This window comes from Grus americana, chromosome 8, assembly GCF_028858705.1.
Source record: "Grus americana isolate bGruAme1 chromosome 8, bGruAme1.mat, whole genome shotgun sequence".
NCBI classification, from domain to species: domain Eukaryota; kingdom Metazoa; phylum Chordata; class Aves; order Gruiformes; family Gruidae; genus Grus; species Grus americana.
The window spans coordinates 12,780,883-12,798,593 of NC_072859.1; the positions used below are offsets into that span (position 1 = coordinate 12,780,883).

General features: G+C 36.3%; 1 protein-coding gene across 3 annotated transcripts in view; it reads left to right on the top strand.

Annotated features, from left to right (window-relative positions):
* The window catches only part of VAV3 (vav guanine nucleotide exchange factor 3), a 210,471-nt gene that overhangs the window by 122,374 nt on the left and 70,386 nt on the right, over positions 1–17,711 (top strand). For all 3 annotated transcript variants that reach the window (XM_054833521.1, XM_054833519.1, XM_054833520.1), the window contains exons 14-16: positions 69–201; positions 539–648; positions 17,539–17,640. In XM_054833521.1, the coding sequence (XP_054689496.1) occupies positions 69–201; positions 539–648; positions 17,539–17,640 (345 nt within the window). The remainder of the gene's footprint in view (positions 1–68; positions 202–538; positions 649–17,538; positions 17,641–17,711) is intronic.

The following is a 17,711-nucleotide window of genomic DNA, read 5'->3' on the forward strand; positions in this document are numbered from 1 at the left end:
GTAAACTAAGACTTTGTGTGTTGGCTTTATGGAGTGTTTTTAACTATATTTATATTGTATTTTCATAGGCATATCTTCTTGTTTGATCTAGCTGTAATTGTTTGCAAACGGAGAGGTGATAATTATGAAATGAAGGAAATAATAGATCTTCAGAAATACAAAATTACAAATAACCCCACTACTGATAAAGAAAATAAGAAGGTAAATATTTGTTGCTAATTCACATAAAATGTATATTTTTAGCAGCAATTTTGAAACATTACGCAGGAGTTCAGAATGTATACACAACTTATATCTAAAACTTAAAACTTTGTAATTAAGCTGAAGTGAATATTTAGGGATTTCAACTTCGGTTATTTTGATGTAATTAAAGCGTTTGAGGAAGTCATTCCTAAGTGAACACAATAATACGGTCTTGCTGTTCCCAAAGTCAGGGAATTAAGAAACATACAAATTGTTCTCTCTTTCTTTTTCTTTTTCTTTTTCTTTTCCTTTCTCTATGACTGATGACCTTCGTGTTGCGAATCTTTTTCTACAGTGGTCTTATGGCTTCTACCTCATTCATATCCAAGGTCAAAACGGTATAGAAGTTTATTGCAAAACTAAAGACTTGAAGAAGAAATGGCTGGAACAATTTCAGATGGCTCTGTAAGTATATTTTTATTGAGGTAGAATCGTATCCTTACACTGGCGATGAATGTAACTTAAATTATGCTGAACTGCTTTCATGTTTACATTTTTTTAATACAGCCTAGTTATCCTGTTTATTTCACTGTCTGAGAAACAACTGACTGACATCTTTGTGAACAGAATATTTCCCTGAAACTCTTCTTGGAAAAGAAAGAGGGCACTCTAGGCTATGTATTATTTTCCAGCTTTGCTGCTAAGACTGTTTTAGTAATACTATCTTAAGCAACCAGGGGAAATATTAATTATTTTAGCAATAAATATCTAACAAAATAGTGACATTTTTTCCCCTCCCATTTTAATTTTGATTAATCGAAATAGATTTTTTTTTTTGAAAGGTGATGCTGATGATTTGAGAGGGATACTGGCATCTTTCCTAGTGGCTTTTAACTAATTTATTGTTTGGTATTTGGATCAAGTTGCTTGGCTTCTTAAATTTAGTTTCAAAAGGCTGATTTCCTTTATATATTTTCAACTAAAAGAGGAGGTTGCTTTAGACTTCTTGAAAAGTTGTTCAGATGCAGCACTGCAGATTACATTATTGTTATGCAGCATGAGGTCTATTTCCATTTCTGATTCTTGCCAGAAAGACGAGGATGATTATTGACACCTCAGGTATTCTGATTAAATTTAAAACATGTGAACAAGGGAATTGCATGACAGGGCGATGCTTGCTTTACGGTAAAAAAAAAAAGTGTGGGGGGAGTGAGATACTCCCAGTGAAAACAGAGCGACAGCATTAATAAAGATTGTTTAGGATGTGGTTGTAAAGGTATGTGGATTCAGAAAAAAGGCTATTACGAACTGATATGAGTGAAACTTGCTCATAAACTCTATATGTATTTTAAAAACCTTATTATGATGAGTGCTAATGACTTAAATGAAAACATAAGGGAGGAGAGCCTGGACTGGACAGATATTGTGAGGCCTGCTGACTAGGGTTCCCATCTTGCTGATTTTTGTTGAAGACAGAAATGGCATGTGTTTCAGCAAAAATTTCTGGGTAGCATAGTGAGGGACGGCAAGAGGTGTTTATTTGTGCGTGTGCAGAAAGCTGAGTGCTTTCCCTCTTTCTGTCCCTGTGCTCTCCCTGGTGCACTTGCTGTAATGTCATTACTGATATTTACTTGAACGTAGATAAAATGTGTATGAAAGGCATGAGGAACTCAGATTTATCAGCTTTAACATTTCAACGATTGATCACTCTTCAGTGCACAAAAAACCCCCAACCAAACCAAACAAAAATCATCCAAGGAGCTAAGGAGAGCAGTAAGAGAGCTATGTTTTTTCCCAGGAGCGTATCCTCAGTTCTTCCCAAACATTGTTATGGTTCTGTGCAGGATCTCCCCCCCCGGCTCTGTGTGTGGTGAGTAAGTGCAGCTGCATGTCCTCACACAGTGCTAGGCACCAGCTGGCGCTCACGGAGCTGTTCATGAGCATGCCTTTGCAAATGGCCTTACTGCTGTCGGTTGCCCTGTGTGAGCAGAACAAATGGGACCTGAAGGGTTGACAAATTAATGCGTTACTCTTTCCTCTTGGGCAGATGGAGTTGGTTGTTGAAAATGGGAGTGGTGGTGTCAGCCTTGTCTTGCGTGGATATTTGTCCTTCTTGTAAACCCGTACCTCTAGTTTAACCTCCTCCCGTGTCATTAGAGGCCGTAATGCAGAGGCACGGGAACTTGGAGCAGCAGCGTTGCTGCAGGTCAGGGCTGAGGTGCAACATGATATAATGGTATTATTTGCATTGGGCAATGCTTTTGCTCCCTTGTATTTGTAACCACTAGGACTGAAAACAATGGGGAGCGTTTTTGCTTTCTCAAGTTTTTGTACCTTTCCCCCAACTTGGTTACATGGGTTTGACTTCATAGCATATTTCCTTCAGCAGCTCTCCCAAAACGTACCTTGGTGTATGTCATGATCATTATATTCTCATGCATGTTGAGGCACGAGAGTTTGTATTTGGGAATAAACTTAGCCAAGTGTTTTGAACAATGGGTTGGTTGGTTTGTTTTGTTGTTTTCAGGGGTCTCATTGCTTATTGTGTAGGTTATCTGTTCTAGTGTGATTCTACCCTGAAAAGTAGCCACGATTGAAATTGCGCTATTATTCATCATACTCAATTATAATTGCTGATTCTAGGGTGAAATACTTCTCATTATTTAAAAATGTTACTGAGACTGCGAAAACAGAACAGTTGAAGGGGTAAATTACATTCTTTTTTGATTATCAGAAATGATGCTGTTTACTGAGTTCCAGACAGAAATTTCAGTGCAGTTTTGTTGCCTTCAGGATAGCATACCGTATGATGTCAGATTTATGCCAGTGCTAATCTAAGAACATAACAAGAGAACAAATTAGGATCTCTTATTATTTTTAAATTAAGAATTAACCTTGTTGCGACTAGAAAAGTTTTATTGGCATAACTATGTTAGCTATGCTGTAATTTTTTATTTTTATTTTTTAAGAGCTTAGATGTTTATAGCACTGTATGAACAACAGCAATTATAGTTGTATTGCTGAAAAGGCACCTACTGTTGAGATGCTGGTGTCAGTGAGATGAGAATTTGTCTCCAGATATGGGAAGCGTATGTTATTGATGAAGTATGAAATAGAGGAGAACGCTGCCTTGCTGGCTGGACTTGGTTTAGGTTTGGAGGGCAGGAATACATTAGGCACACTTGATATGGAAATCCCAGTGCAATTTCCAGGGCGTTACTTTTGAGAATAGTAAGTTTCTCTTAGAAAACTAGTTTCACAAACTTGTGAAAATATTCTGCCTCTTGGCCAGCTCTGTTGTTACTGTGGTATATGGCAAGGTGTTTTGTCTTGAGGGAGGTTGGAAACAATGGGTTACTGGTCGTAAGAAACTGAGTAAATTGTTTGTATTCATAAGGCAGTCCTGTTGCTACAGTATGTATTTGCTGTTTTCCTGAGACTATTGCTTTACTTAAAAAATATATAATACCAAAACCACCTCAATTTTTATTTTTCCTGAGAATTTCATGAGGGTTATTGGTGAAGCCTGTTCATTCATTACATCATCATCATCAGTGATACTGTGGCAAGGCTGTGCTGAATTTGATGCTGTTGACCTATTCACAGTAATCTCCACAGTTGAGACTGGGTCACCTCCTCTGTCTCCCCACCCCACCTCCCCTCCTTTTTTTTTGTATCGTGTGCAACCTTCAAAATTGCTGGGTATTTGGGAACACTGGATTTTCTAGATGACAATGCAATGAAGTAGGACACTGGGGCAGCGTAGTTAACATTGCAGTCTGGCTCCTGAAGCTGAAACTTTGGTTGGACTCTAAATCTCATGAAATTGAGAGGTTTTTGTAAAGCTAGCAGGCAGAGACCAGTGCAGGATGTTTTAACAGGAGCCACTGTTATCACAAATGGCTGGATTCTGTCTTGGTGTGCCTGTTCCCTCGCTGATGTGAGTGGAAGTTCTGCATGCACGAGGGAGCGTAACTGCTTACTGCCTCAGAAGAGATGTGCTGCTTAACAGCGATACTGGTTAATTAGAGCAGTTGCTATTTTGTTTTTGGAACTTTGTTCATAGTAATGGATGACCCTATAGCTATATGGGTAAATAAACACTTTTTAAAAGATAGTATTACACAGTCTTTACTGTACCGGACGTGGAATGTTTAATCTAGCATGTCAAATAGCATCGGTTTAAATGCAAAGTCATTCCATATCCAAGATAATATTAATAGAATTGTACAGCCAAATTACTGCACCAAATTACTCAGCCAAATTAGAGACATCATGTATTAAGTGAAAGTTTGTCAGCAATGTGATAAAGTGCATAGTTTATTTGCTATAACTAAGCCTTTAAAAACCTCAAAAACTGATTGTCAGTGTGACACACAATTTCATTAGGTTTTCTAGTAGCATATCCTGTCTAATCTCTCTTTTCCTGTATTAAAAATAATCAGGAGAATCAGAACAAATGTATAATGTTTCATAATATACCTACAAATTACATCAAATATTTGCCACTTTTATGTTATTCAGCTATGCTAAAAGGTGAGAGCGTTTATTGGTATTTTTTCCCCTAGAAAGCTCTCCTACAAATCCTTTTCTTATTTCAAAAAAGCTGATATTTTAAAAATAGTTGACTAATATGTGTCAATGAATTTATGCTAACCATTCTTTATTAAAAGAAAAAACTTGAAAGTTGAAGTTGTCTTCTTCTATTGCATGTGTGTATATACCTCAGTTATATTACTTTGAAACTACTTGTCTGACTAATATCAGGCTTAATTTCTTATTATGTGGCAACTGCTTTTCTCATCATTGCTGTGATGAGTTTAATTCTCTTTTATTTCATCATGAGATGATAGAATAAATACTGAAAGAAAATATGTTCATTATTACTACAGCTGTCTCATGTCGACACTAAATATTTCCTGCCATCCACTGAATATTTCTTTGTGTGTAGTTTGTTTCTTGATCACAGTAGAGCATGGAGCAGGTGTGTGTTGTCTTCCTCACAATGGCAGATACCTTTTCCATGAAAGGCCACGTATTATATTTTCCCACTGACTTAGTATCTGAATCCATTAGTCTAATACGGCATGCAATATCTTATGCTGTTTTGTGCTGAATTTATTTTGTCATCATGGTGTCCAGTTTGCTAATGAAATTAAATCTTCCTCTGGTTTCTCAGTTGTGCTTTATAATCCCCTCTAAAAATGGCCATCAGCAAACTTGGCTTCAGCATATATTCCTAGTTAGGAACATATTACACAGAAACACAATTTAAATTGTAATCACAGAAGAATTTAGATTGGAAGGGGTGTGTGGAGATTGTCTACTTCAGTCTCCTGCAGGGCTTTGGTTGCTCTGGGCCCTGTCAGCTTGAGTTTAGTACTACTGAATTTCAAGATGCACAGAACCATTATTGCAAAGTCTCATGCAACAGCCTTTTAATTAGGCTTTACTCAACATTTCTCTTTCGCAAACTGAGAAGTGCATGAAAACATCTCGCAGGCAGAGCAACAGGCCTTTTTTTAATGTACTTAGTTAAAATTTCCCCTTCAGAAGTACTATGATTGTAGTTTCTGCTTTGACTTTGTTACTGAAATTGCAATATTAATGTCATGTCTAATTAGTAATGCCTGAAAAGCATGTGGGATACATGTGATCATTATTGTGATTAGGGTATGCATTAATTGCATGGAGTTAATGAATCTGATTTTTTTTTTTAATATCCAAATAAAAGAGATTTCAGACATGAAAGCTGTACAGCCCTCAAAAAATTAGTGGTTATAGTTTTAATTACATTGTATTTAAGTTTTAGGTCGCTACAGATGTTGTGCAGCAGGTCAGGTACAGTCTAATATATTTTTGAAAAATTACCGTTTCAGTTAGCCAGAAATTCACACCCTGAGACTCAAGGGATGCAGAACACATCATCTAAATGTATGGAAATAATCCCAAGATTCATCAATTATCAAACGTGATAAGTTTGTGCACGCAACACTTTAGGCGAGCTACATAAATTGTAGATAGAGCTTATTGGTTTTGTAGATTTTAAAGAAAACTACTGCAAGAAACAAGGTAGGTGAAAAGTGTTCTCTTATCTATTACTATACCTATTTCAAATTTGGTTTGCACTCTGTAACTAATGACATTGGTCAGATTCAGCTCAAATAGATCTGTTCCCTCAGTGCATTAATAATACATATGCATTAAGACTTCTTCTGAGTGAATATTTGAGCTCTGACATAGTGAACACTGACATATTAAATTAAAGCTTTCTTATCAGAGCACTTTAAAAGCTTTAGATATCTGCTGCATTTTTCAAATAGTCTGCAAAGGTGTTTCCCTTACACCAACCTCACATAGGTTACCAAAGCAATAAACAAACATGTCTACCTGGGCTTCTCCATCAGTATAAATATTTCCATACTCCAAAAATGAATGCCAAGTTCATGTCTGCTGAAGAATGGTTGCCTGTTCTTTGCTATGATTCCAGTTGTTTTTGATCAAATGTTTTTCAGAGTTATAAGCAATCATTCACAACATATTTATAGTTATGCAATTTCTTTAGATTACTCCAGACGTGGCAAGAACTGTGTAAAGATTCTGTATGTGATTAAGAGCACAGTGTAGAATGTGAAAGTAAAACAGAATTTATGAAAACTGTGTAAACACTGGGAGATGATAAATATATTTTGGTATGATGTCTTCTGGTTCACAAATTCAAAGATTTCCCAGTCCTTATGTTTTTACAACTTACCTTACAACATGTGAGGTATATTACTATGAAAATTAAGTGTTTCTTAAAATTCAGTATCAGCATGAAATAAACTTGTAGTGATACTGCATCATCACAGTAAAGTACCACCATCTAAATACTGGTTTTTTGCACACAGTGTTTGGGGTTTTTTCCAGTCTTTAAACATGGAATGCTGCATTACATGTTTGAACTGATACTTTGGCTATATGAACCGATACCCTAGTTTTTCCCTGCAAACCAATGCTACCTTTTTTCTTAGCAGGTTTAGGAATTTGTCTAGTATTTTACAAGTTTATGGCTGAATACAACCTATATTTTTAAATTTTTTTACTCTAAAACACAGACATTTGTCTTCAGTTAAGTTTCAATATATGATCAAATATTTAAAGCAAGACAAGCAACTTTGTGAATTTGGATTTGTAAGACTTAGAATTTTCACAAGTCAGCCAGGGAATATTAAAGTCTATAAAGTATTGATGCTTTTGATTTACAAATAGGGATGTATGACAGAGCTGTGTTCCTATCAGGTGATGTTTAAAAAATGTTATACAGGAATAGATTAGCTGAAAGCAGTCCGTCTCCCTTGCTTTTCAGGGAAGTAGGCTGATAAGGAAAAAGGAAAGCTATTATCTTGTTTGAAACAATGCAGTACGTTTCAAAAAAGTTAACAAGATAATTTCCTTGATCTCAAAAAAGCCACTCATCATATGATCAAATAAGCAAATTTCCTAGCAAAGTCTTAGAAGTTGTGCGTTCTTGATCAAAAGCACAATTTACTTGTGATACGGTTAATTTAATTATATAACATGTCTTCTTGATGGAGACTTTGATGTGACAAACCAGAATGTTTGAGTATTAGCATATGGAGAATTGATTGATTGATTAATTCAGTAAATAGCATCTTCAAAGATGATTCTGAAATATAACAGCCTAGCTGGAACAGGGAAAATGAATTAACTGTAAGTAATCAGCGTTGCTTCTCAGAAGAGAAGGTAGAAAAGAAGCTCAAAATCATCCTTTGTGATATGGCATTTCCCACTTCTAGTGAGAATACCCCTTAAGAATGCCATTTTCTCTCTTCACCTTTTTACAGTAAATAATAAAATCCTTATGAAGATTGAAAAAGCAGTATTTATTTGTATTTTCGTCTCTGCACTCTTACTTTGTTAATTTATTAATTGTATTACACAAATGCCTTTCTGTTAGATGACAGCAGTTTGCACGAAGTGATCAGTTGAAATGGTGATAGCTGCACACAGCCAAAATGTTTTGTGTAGAGAGAAAGGGTAGTGCACATGTAAGGTTGGTTCCACTGTTTGCGGGGAACAGGATTCTAAGGGAAGTCTGCAGTGTATCGGAGCAGAGAGTGAGGTTGAACAGCTCTTAGTACCAACTTCACATGAAATTCTTCATAGGGGGTTTGTCTTGTTTGACAGTAACATGTATGGTTTTCTGTTTCTTAGCTGTCTGTGTTATTACCTAAAACATTTAAATATGTGACAAATGTTAGCTATATTTTATTACCTAGTTAAATTCTCCCAAATTTTCTGGGATGCTTAGTACCAGTTGTCATGGCTAACTTCTAAGGTGCTCAGAATTTTGAAAGAAAGTCACTTTGGCACAAAACAGGAGTCTTAACTTAGGATGTCTTCACAAATAATTTCTGCTAGCAATTAATAACTTAAAAACACTTATGGCAGATCTAGGTTTATTGATGCATTTTTTGCAGTGATGTCAAATATTAGTACAATAAGTAAAACTGAAATGAAAAATTTTAGTGTCCTCGGGTATTAACCTGTGGCACTTTCTTTATAGGCTATACTGCATGAATACAGCATCAGATTTCATGTCACATACACTTTAAAATGTTCTTCAGCAGTTCGTGCTCAGGGTGTCCATAATTCTGAACAGTTCTGTATGGAGCATTTTAAATTATTATGAGCATAACATGGAGTGCAGAATAATAACAGCTCTAAAATGCAAAGGTCTAACTCAGGGTTGAGAGTTGAGGAGAGTTCAAGGTATTGAGTTTTGTTTGAGCTCCCTGCAGTATTTCTTCTTATAATACTTAAAACAGTTGCAATTCACTGCAGACTCCTTATCTGAGACTTCATGCATCTGCTTATTTGTTATGCCTCTGGGCTCACAGGTGGGCATACATACATTAACTCTTCTCTAAAGCCAAGTTTTAATCAAGTGAAATGGCTACTCAGTTTTGAATATAATGCATTTTTAAATGATGAGATATTTTGCAAACACCTACACACAATCAAACCCTGTGTCATTTCTTGGGACATGATTGCATTTCTTGAAGAGACTGATACGGGAAACAGATTTTCAAAACCTGACCTGAATAGCATTTCTGCAAAAATGAGTCAAAGTCAAAGATAAGAAGTATCATTAGAAGTTTCTAGCATATTTTTTTGGTTTTGGGGAAAACTGTCAACTCCAAGAAAGGGTATCTGGTCTCACTGTACTGCTATGCAAACCTGTGCCTCTGCTGGGCAGCCTGTTCCCAACCCAAGAGCATCCATATCTGGGCACCTGCTGCTGTTCCAGGTCACTCAGAAAAACATGCTCGTGGGATTGCTGTGGCGGGAAGAGAAGGTTCCTCGTCTGTCCAAGGGGAGAGTCCCATTGAGTCATGAAAATCTGGAGCAACATCTCTGGGCTGAAATGATACCTGTGAGGTTTATCATGAGTCCCCAGAGAAGAATGGCTTGATTCAGTCAGTGTTTACAATGCCTTTGCTTTCTCTGTATTTACTCAACAGTGTCTAGGTAGCACCTGCTCTTGTTGATAACCCTGTCTTGTTTTGCAGCTCATTCGCTTTTGAAAGGAGCTTTCTTGATCCATTTGCAAAGAGTTATGTTTGCATTTCTCTTTGTGTGATGTATTTGTTCTTTTCCTACATGTGCTGCAGTTCATGCAATTAAGCATGCATGTGCTATTTGTGGTGGAAAAATGATGTGCATATATCTGAAGAATATCAAAAGTTTTTCAGGTATTTTTCTTTTTTTTTTTTCCTGAAATACATTTTTCCTTTCAGTTTAAAAAAAATAAATTTAGTTTAAAAATACTTGAAGTCTGGGAAGGAGAAGTTGAGTTGTTAATTAAGTACTCCAGAGAAACAATTTTTCAATGTTAATTGAAATATTTGTAATGGATGTAAGCCACACCTTCTAAGTGGCCTTGACCCAGGGAGGAGGGGAATCTGTACAGAACTTAATTGCTGAAGTCAAGCTGGTATTGAAAAGCTGCCAAGGAAGCAATTAAAAAAAATGGCCCTCAAAATACAGCAAGACAGACAGAAGAACTGGTCACTAGCAGAGGAGAGCAGTGGACCTTGCAGGCAGGTGGTTTAGACTACAGTTTCTAACTGGTAGTATTAAAGGTAATAGTAAATAGATTTAAAATAAAGAGGAGAATTTTTCTTTGTGCTGTGTTCTGAAATCTCCTTCCTCGAAGTCCTTGCAGAATATGAAGCCACCAGATGGTAGACTTCCAGTGCGCTCTGCTGCTGAGTACCTTCTTGTTGCTAGTACTGTGCTATGAGATTGACACCCAAAGCCAGCAGCCAAGGACTGCAGATTCTAGTTGTTTCTACTCTTTACGTTTTTATAATACTACCTCTTCTCTTTTGTGTGCTCTTTTTCAGTAGAGGCAGTGTTATTTGCATTTCATTAATTTCCTATTTAAAATTTAAACTTGCTATAAGAATTTAATTAATCTAATCAACATAATATACTTTATTTTATCCCTTTAGTATATTTTTGTTAGATTTGTTGGCAGCCAGTAGGCTTTCAGTAATGTGTCCCTGAAAAACAAACTTGAGACAATAGTTCTTAAAGTCTGTGAGGCTCACTGAAACATCTGAAGGGCAAAACATCCCAGGGAAGATGTACATGGTATGTTAAAATTTGTGAAATAAGGATTTTTTTTCATTGTTTATATCTTTAGAAATATGACCTTTCTGGAAACAAAAGACTGGGATTTTAATGTGCTTATTCTCCACATGGGAAAATAGGAGGAAGGAGCTATAGTATCTCTTAGCCTTTTTTTATCTCTTGGGACACTTTATCTGTAGTAATTACATATTTAGTAGGGAGATAAGATATAGAATTTTGGGGCTGAAAATTTAGTAGTTTTCCTGGTGCATTTTATTTTGTAAGCCTTAACTGTGTAGAGGAATTTAACCTGACAGTGAAAGAAAGCATATTTGTGCCTCGCTCACTGAAGAAATTACAGTTCACTTTAGTCCAACCTTTTGTGAAAGGTACTAGGTGTAGTAGTTTTCTTGTTGGAAACAAACATGGATGTAAGAATGCTGATAAAAATATTAAACTGTTGCTATATTGTCGCCAAATGGCTGTTAGATGCTATTGCTATTCAGACATGTTCTGATCTTAATGTCTTCTCATCAGAATATGGTTTTGATTAAGTAAGGAAATGACATTAACACATCCCATCTAAGTTGCTCGATACTGATGATGTATGCTTTTCAATGCCGTGTGTGTCCTGGAAACGCTCTAGACCCAAGGTGATCAAAGTTCAGTTCTGTAAAATGAGGTATAGAACTTGCGTTGTTGGATATGTCAAGACTGCCAAGGTTCATTGCTTTATTTTGAATTAATACCTAAGTTTTTTAATTGTTAACCCAACTACTATAGGAGAGTGTTAGAAAACTGTAGCTTAAGATGTTTAATTTCATTCATATGCACAATTACTTTAATATTTTGAGGTAGGATAGTAGAAAGAATTTATTCCTTATCCTGTAGGCATAGGAATAGCGCCTAGATGTCTTGTCTGACAAGATAATTTTCAGCTATCTATAGCATTACTCTGTGGTCAACTGTGCCATTAATCTAGGTGAAGATTATTCAAAGAATGAATTCTGACTGCAGCTTGTGGGGGACTGTTGATAATGTGACACTTTCTGACACCATTTATAAAGGTGTTGCATTATGTGAGTGACTGAAAATGCAGTTGGCCTATGTACAATTCACTCTTCTGAGAAGTAAGAGTCAGTAGAAAGAACTGGCACTGCAAAGGCGGAGAAGTATTTTTAAAAAGGGAGTATTTCATACGCACAAGGTCAGTAAAAATGGAGTGCTCCAAAGTCTGATGATATCGAGGGCGATGGAATTAGATACTGGATAGATAACTCTTTTCTGCACTGATCTCTGCAAACTTTACAGACAGAAGATCTGTTCAGAGATGCGGGATTGACTGAAGAAGATGGTCATCCTGCTCCTTGAACGGTGGCTCTGATGGCTGATGCAGAGACAAAAATTGCGTGTCCAAATGACGAAGGAGACTAGCAAGAAGAGCATCTGCAAGTCTCTGGGTTGGTGGTGTAGTGGTGAATTGGTCCCAGTGGGAGTAATATTCTGCAAGTAACTTGGAAAGAGAAAGCTTTACTCAAAAGGCTCAGGGGCAGCCCAAGGATGTTGCTGTAGTGACTGGAGTAAATCTGGTTATGGGGATCCAGCACCATCCAGGAGAGGGCGCTTGTGGTTGTCCCTTACAAAAACTCTGCTGCTGAATCGAGGAGAGAATTAGAGTGAATCTGTAATTAGGAAAGATTTTCTGCTTCTGCACCCTGACATTTTGTCTCTGCTTGAGTGTAGGAGTTAAAACAGCCTAGGGAAAAAGTAGAAGAGAGGAAGGGAAAGAAACTACTTTTGACTCCCCACATTGCTTGTAAAAATAAGAGAGTTTTACCATAAAATGAGGAACATGTTCTCTGTCGTTATTTACCTCAGATCAAGCAGTCCTGGTACATGGGTGACTTCTGCTCTGACCACTCATCAAGGTTGTTTGACAGCAGAGATGGATAAAACATCTCATTTGCAGTGACCCTGGGGTACCCCATAGTAGAAGCTGTTGTGGAAGGAGGACTGAGGAACCTGTGAGAGGGCTTGACTGGTGACTGTTCCACTGTGCCTGATGGGAAGGGAACCCACTTTAAGTCCTAAATTAGATATTCCTAATGGTAGCCACAGAAATTGCTTCAATATGTTCAAATTTTTATAACAATTGTGTGTGGGTTCCTTTTTTTTTTTTTTTTCTGGCAAGAAATCCCCCTTCTAATGAAGAAAATATTCTTAGTAAGCGTAAAATTAATATTGACCTAATATTGTTTTTTCTGTGTCTTGCAACATGCCCACATGTTGGGAAGTAGAGGGGAAAAGAAGGTTTGAAAAGGATGAGATGTTTTTTACTGTGTTGTGGCAGCTCTGGTGTGTTATCTCAGGGTATTGATGGAAGGCTTGAAGGCTGTAACTGGAAGAGCTTCTTGAGGGTTGGATGTGACTATGAAAAGTTGTACGCTATGCCGTGACTGCTTGAAGTTTGCCCTTGAAGTTATCAGCTTTATTTACTGTATTTAAAAACTCAAAAAATAGTATATGCTATTCAGTGTGAAAGGTTTTGTGGAAAAAAATTTCCTATGGTCCTTGTGGTATCTGAGCATTGCCAGTCACAGATGAGTTGTGCTTAATCTCTAGTTGGAAATTTTCGTGTGGTATTGAGTTGGGTTATTTTTGCATTATTTTTGATTTGTTGAAAAGCAATATATTGAAAACTAAAATATCAAACCCCTAGATTCATTAAGTTTCAGACTTTACATTAAAAGACTTGCTACTTGATATATACTGCTACAGTGCATCATCTCAGATTATCTCAGACTTGTCTGATGTGATGTGTAATTTGACTACAGAACTGGATTTGCCATAATGCAGCATGATTGATCAGGTACTAGAATGTGTAAGAGTTTTCCTGTCCGCAGTTAGGACTGCAATATGTATTTTTCCACAAAGCTTTCCTTATTCTACCTCTACGTTTATAGTAGATAATACACATTATCTTTTTATTTTTGCTGTAGTTTTTTCCTGGGTTTTGTTGTAACATTAATTATCTTTGTATATTGTGATTCATTTTACAGTACTCTGTCTTCAAAGTAAGCATATTATTTCTGATTTTGGACTATTGTTTTCTACTGTCTTTATCAGAATATCGATGACTAGAAACTTTGCTTAAATGTAAATGCTTTTTTTTTGAGCGGTGATGAAATAGATGCCTTTTGTCTAATATGAATCAACTGATATTGATGTATCTAAATATTAATATTTTTAATAGGCCATTTCTATTGAATCATGAGATAATGGATAAAATCTTGATCTTTTGGAAATGTGACAGACTCTCAAATTTGAGAATGTATTTTGCTGAGGTGTAAACTGAAATAAAACACGTTATTTTCCCATTCCTGATTGACCTCAAATCTGAGACAGTTAGGTTGAATGATTAGAAAGAGAAAGGAAGAGACAAAAGAAAATGGGAATGTTGCTCTTCTCAGTGAGTGCAATGGCATTGTTCCTTTTGAGACAACTACTTGGAAGTATCTTCTAAATCTGCACAAAAAGAAGGACTGAGCAGCAGGTTAGATTTCTGCTCTTGTTGATTCCTGCTCTTTCTGCACAGGATCTGCTGTAATATGCTGAGGCTCTAGTCTCTTCCAGATTCGTTTGACTTAAGGGTGATGTACTTCAGTGGCATCTCCTTTCATTCACTAAACTTTTGTTGTTAAGGATTTTTAGGCTTTTCCTTCTGGGTGATGTGGCTTGGGGAGGAAAAAAAAATGGTATCTTTTGAGTGGTGGAAGGAAGGGCTAGCAAAATTTAAGAGGCCCTTTTAGTTTATGAATAGTTGCTGTGTGCCCCTAGAAGAGCTACTCAGGCTCGTGTCTTTTAAAAAAAGCTATTTGAGAAGATCCTTGTACTAGCTTGGCCTTAGCAAACAAGGAAATGCAGTAAGTTAGATGGCAGTGAATTGACAGGGAGTATGAAACATGTAGGTGGTGAAGAAAGAACAGGTTTTTAGATAGAGAACTTATTGAAGTAATTGTTAGAATCTTACAATCACTGAACTAAAACCTGTCGGGGTTAATAAGCAAATCCCTCAGTTTCTTTAATGATACATTTTTATGATCCTTAAGAATTGACTAGTACTTGGAACCAATCTAGGTCCTCCTGTAGCTAATAGTGGACAAGATAAACCAAAGTTTGCATTATATTCCAAAGTTTGTATTGTATTACGTGTTTTCAGTTTTGTATTCCTCTACTTATGCAAGCAGCACAAATGTATCCAAATTTTAGCATACAGTAGAAAGCTGAAGGTGTAAGTCTGTTCATCTGGATAAATCTTCTGTCTTGCTTAGGACACTATAATCTGATCATTTAGCCCATAGCTACAACAAAACAACTTAGATCGAAAGAAGGTGGAGGGCCTTGTTGACAGCTCTTCTGTGAGGCAACATGTTCATTCTTTGCCATTTTAGGACTATGGGGTTTTTTCCCCTCTCAAAAATAACTTTTTCTATTAAGGACTGCAAAATGAAACTGAATGGCTTTATAAAATACTCAAATATTACTTCTAGTATAAAGAAGAATGAACACAGTGTATCATCTTTGTTCTGTTAATAGGAGGTGTATTTTCAGTAGTTCATGTATTTCAGTCTCTGTGGAAGACAGCCTGAGAGAAGAACAGAAGAGAATTATTCCATACAAAAGGAAGTTACCTAGTCATCTGCTTGTGTTAAACAACTATCTGTGTGACGTTGTCACTTTTTTTCATCCACTATGCTTATTATTTTTGAAGATTGCTCCTGTTCTAATAAAATGAATAGATTTTTTTTTCTTTGGATTGTTCTTGAAAAATGGTCAGGTGGTTAGGATTAATTTGATACACTTTCAAATCCGATGAGTCTCTGCACATTAGACTGATGCTTTTGACGTGTTTTTGCAAGCTATCCTGGTCTCAACCAAATGGTCAACAAAAAGCAGCTTTTTTGGGGAGTGTAAGTACTGTAACTTGCTCTAGAGAGTTTTCAGGATTGTCCACAGTTAATTGTGTACCTTAGAGGTCTTAGCAGCCCCTTGGCAAACACGTTGTGAAATACTGGCCTTGATCTGCAGAGTTACCAGCCCCTAAATAATATACATTGTTCTCCTGGTTGAAAATGTGCTTTACTTTTTGAGATTAATTTTATCCCGATACCTCTGCCTTCCTGCTGTGAATGGGTAGTATCCTTGCCTGCTGCAGTTAATAGGAGTTGTGGTATTGACATCTTGCATATCATAGCAGCAAGAGAGACACTAGTGAGCTAGTTAAAACAGTACTGAGTGTAAGGTTATTCTCAAGCATAGAAGCAAAATCCCATTTGCTTTTTGAGTACAGTTTCATTTTCAGCACATTCATTTTCAGCAGGTGGATTAGAAGACTGACCTTTCTGACACTAGGTACTTAAACAGATTCTTTGAATGTTTTTTTCATAAGCCTTTTCATTCAGTCCTGGAGAGATTGATGCTTGCATGGTTACCTATATTTATGTTAATAGCAATTTGTGGCTGGTCTGTGTTTCAGTCTAGAAGTTATTTATAATACATAAAATTTAAACTTATTAGATAAGTATCTCCAACTTTAATGCATGAATTGGTAATTTTGTGTGTCAGAAAAGCTTCTGGTCTTCCCTTTGAGTGTTGTAGATTCTTGCATTCTTAACCTCAGGATTTTTTTCCTATTGTAATGCATATACATCATGCATTCACATGTTTTTACTAGAAAAATACCAGAAATCTATGGAATCCTATGCATTCCAATTATAAATAATATATAAAAATACATTAATGCTTACTATATGTATTTTTTCCTGTCTGATGCAGTCTAGCTTAGTATTAAATTATGCACCTAGCACTGTTTTTGACAGTGTTAAGTTAGTTTGGAGATGTTACTGAAAAAAAAAAAAATTGAAAATTCCCGTTCTTCCCTCCAGTCTTGGAGATGGGGAAGATGAGTGGGTAATTTTTAAATTATACTCCTGCTTTTAAAAGAGATCAGCAGGGAGAATAAACAAAACACATGTACGGTAAGGGATCAGTGCTTTGTAGATAAATTTGGTCTTTGGAAATAAGTCAGCTACTAGTGTGTTGGTATTTTAGCAATGTGAATAGTGATTTTCTATTTTATTTTTTAAATTAAATTAAGTGTGTATAGCAACAGCTGTAGGCATTGGGCAACTCATTTAAGAAAGACTAGCCAAATCCCAGTATATACTTTCTAATTCCTTTTGAAATCACTCATTATCCAGTATTTTGCTGCATAATAGTGACCTAACCGTCCCAAATTTGCTGCTCATGTTTCCTAATGTGGTGTTTCTCAGTGTGAGCTGCTCTTCCTTGTACATCCATGTAAAAAAATATTTGAGAATGAAAGAGTGAGCGTTCTTTAGATTTATAAAGTGATCCTAGTTATTTAAACTGGAATAAAACCCAGATCGTGTTTGTTTTGATGTATGGTTTTCTAGTTATTGTGACAGCTAAGGTAGTTACAGGGTGTATTTTAAGGACCTGGTCTGCAAAATATCATAATTCAGATTTCATTTCAAGGTGTGTTGTAAAGTCCGTATTTCTGGTTCACCTCAGTGGAAAACATTAAAGTGTAAATAAAACCAGTTGTTTGTGGATTCAGATTTCCTGCTGTGAATGCTGCATTATGTTGTAGATTTTATTGGTTTAAAGCAGACTTTCAAATTTTTTTTTTAGGTCAAACATTCGGCCAGACTATGCGGATACAAGCTTTCATGAGTTCAAAATGCATACCTTCAGTCGTGTGACATCTTGCAAAGTCTGTCAGATGCTTCTGAGGTAAGATTTTTTTAAGGAATTTTTTTTCCCTCAGGTGAAATATCTAAGTCAAAGGACTATGTGGAAATACA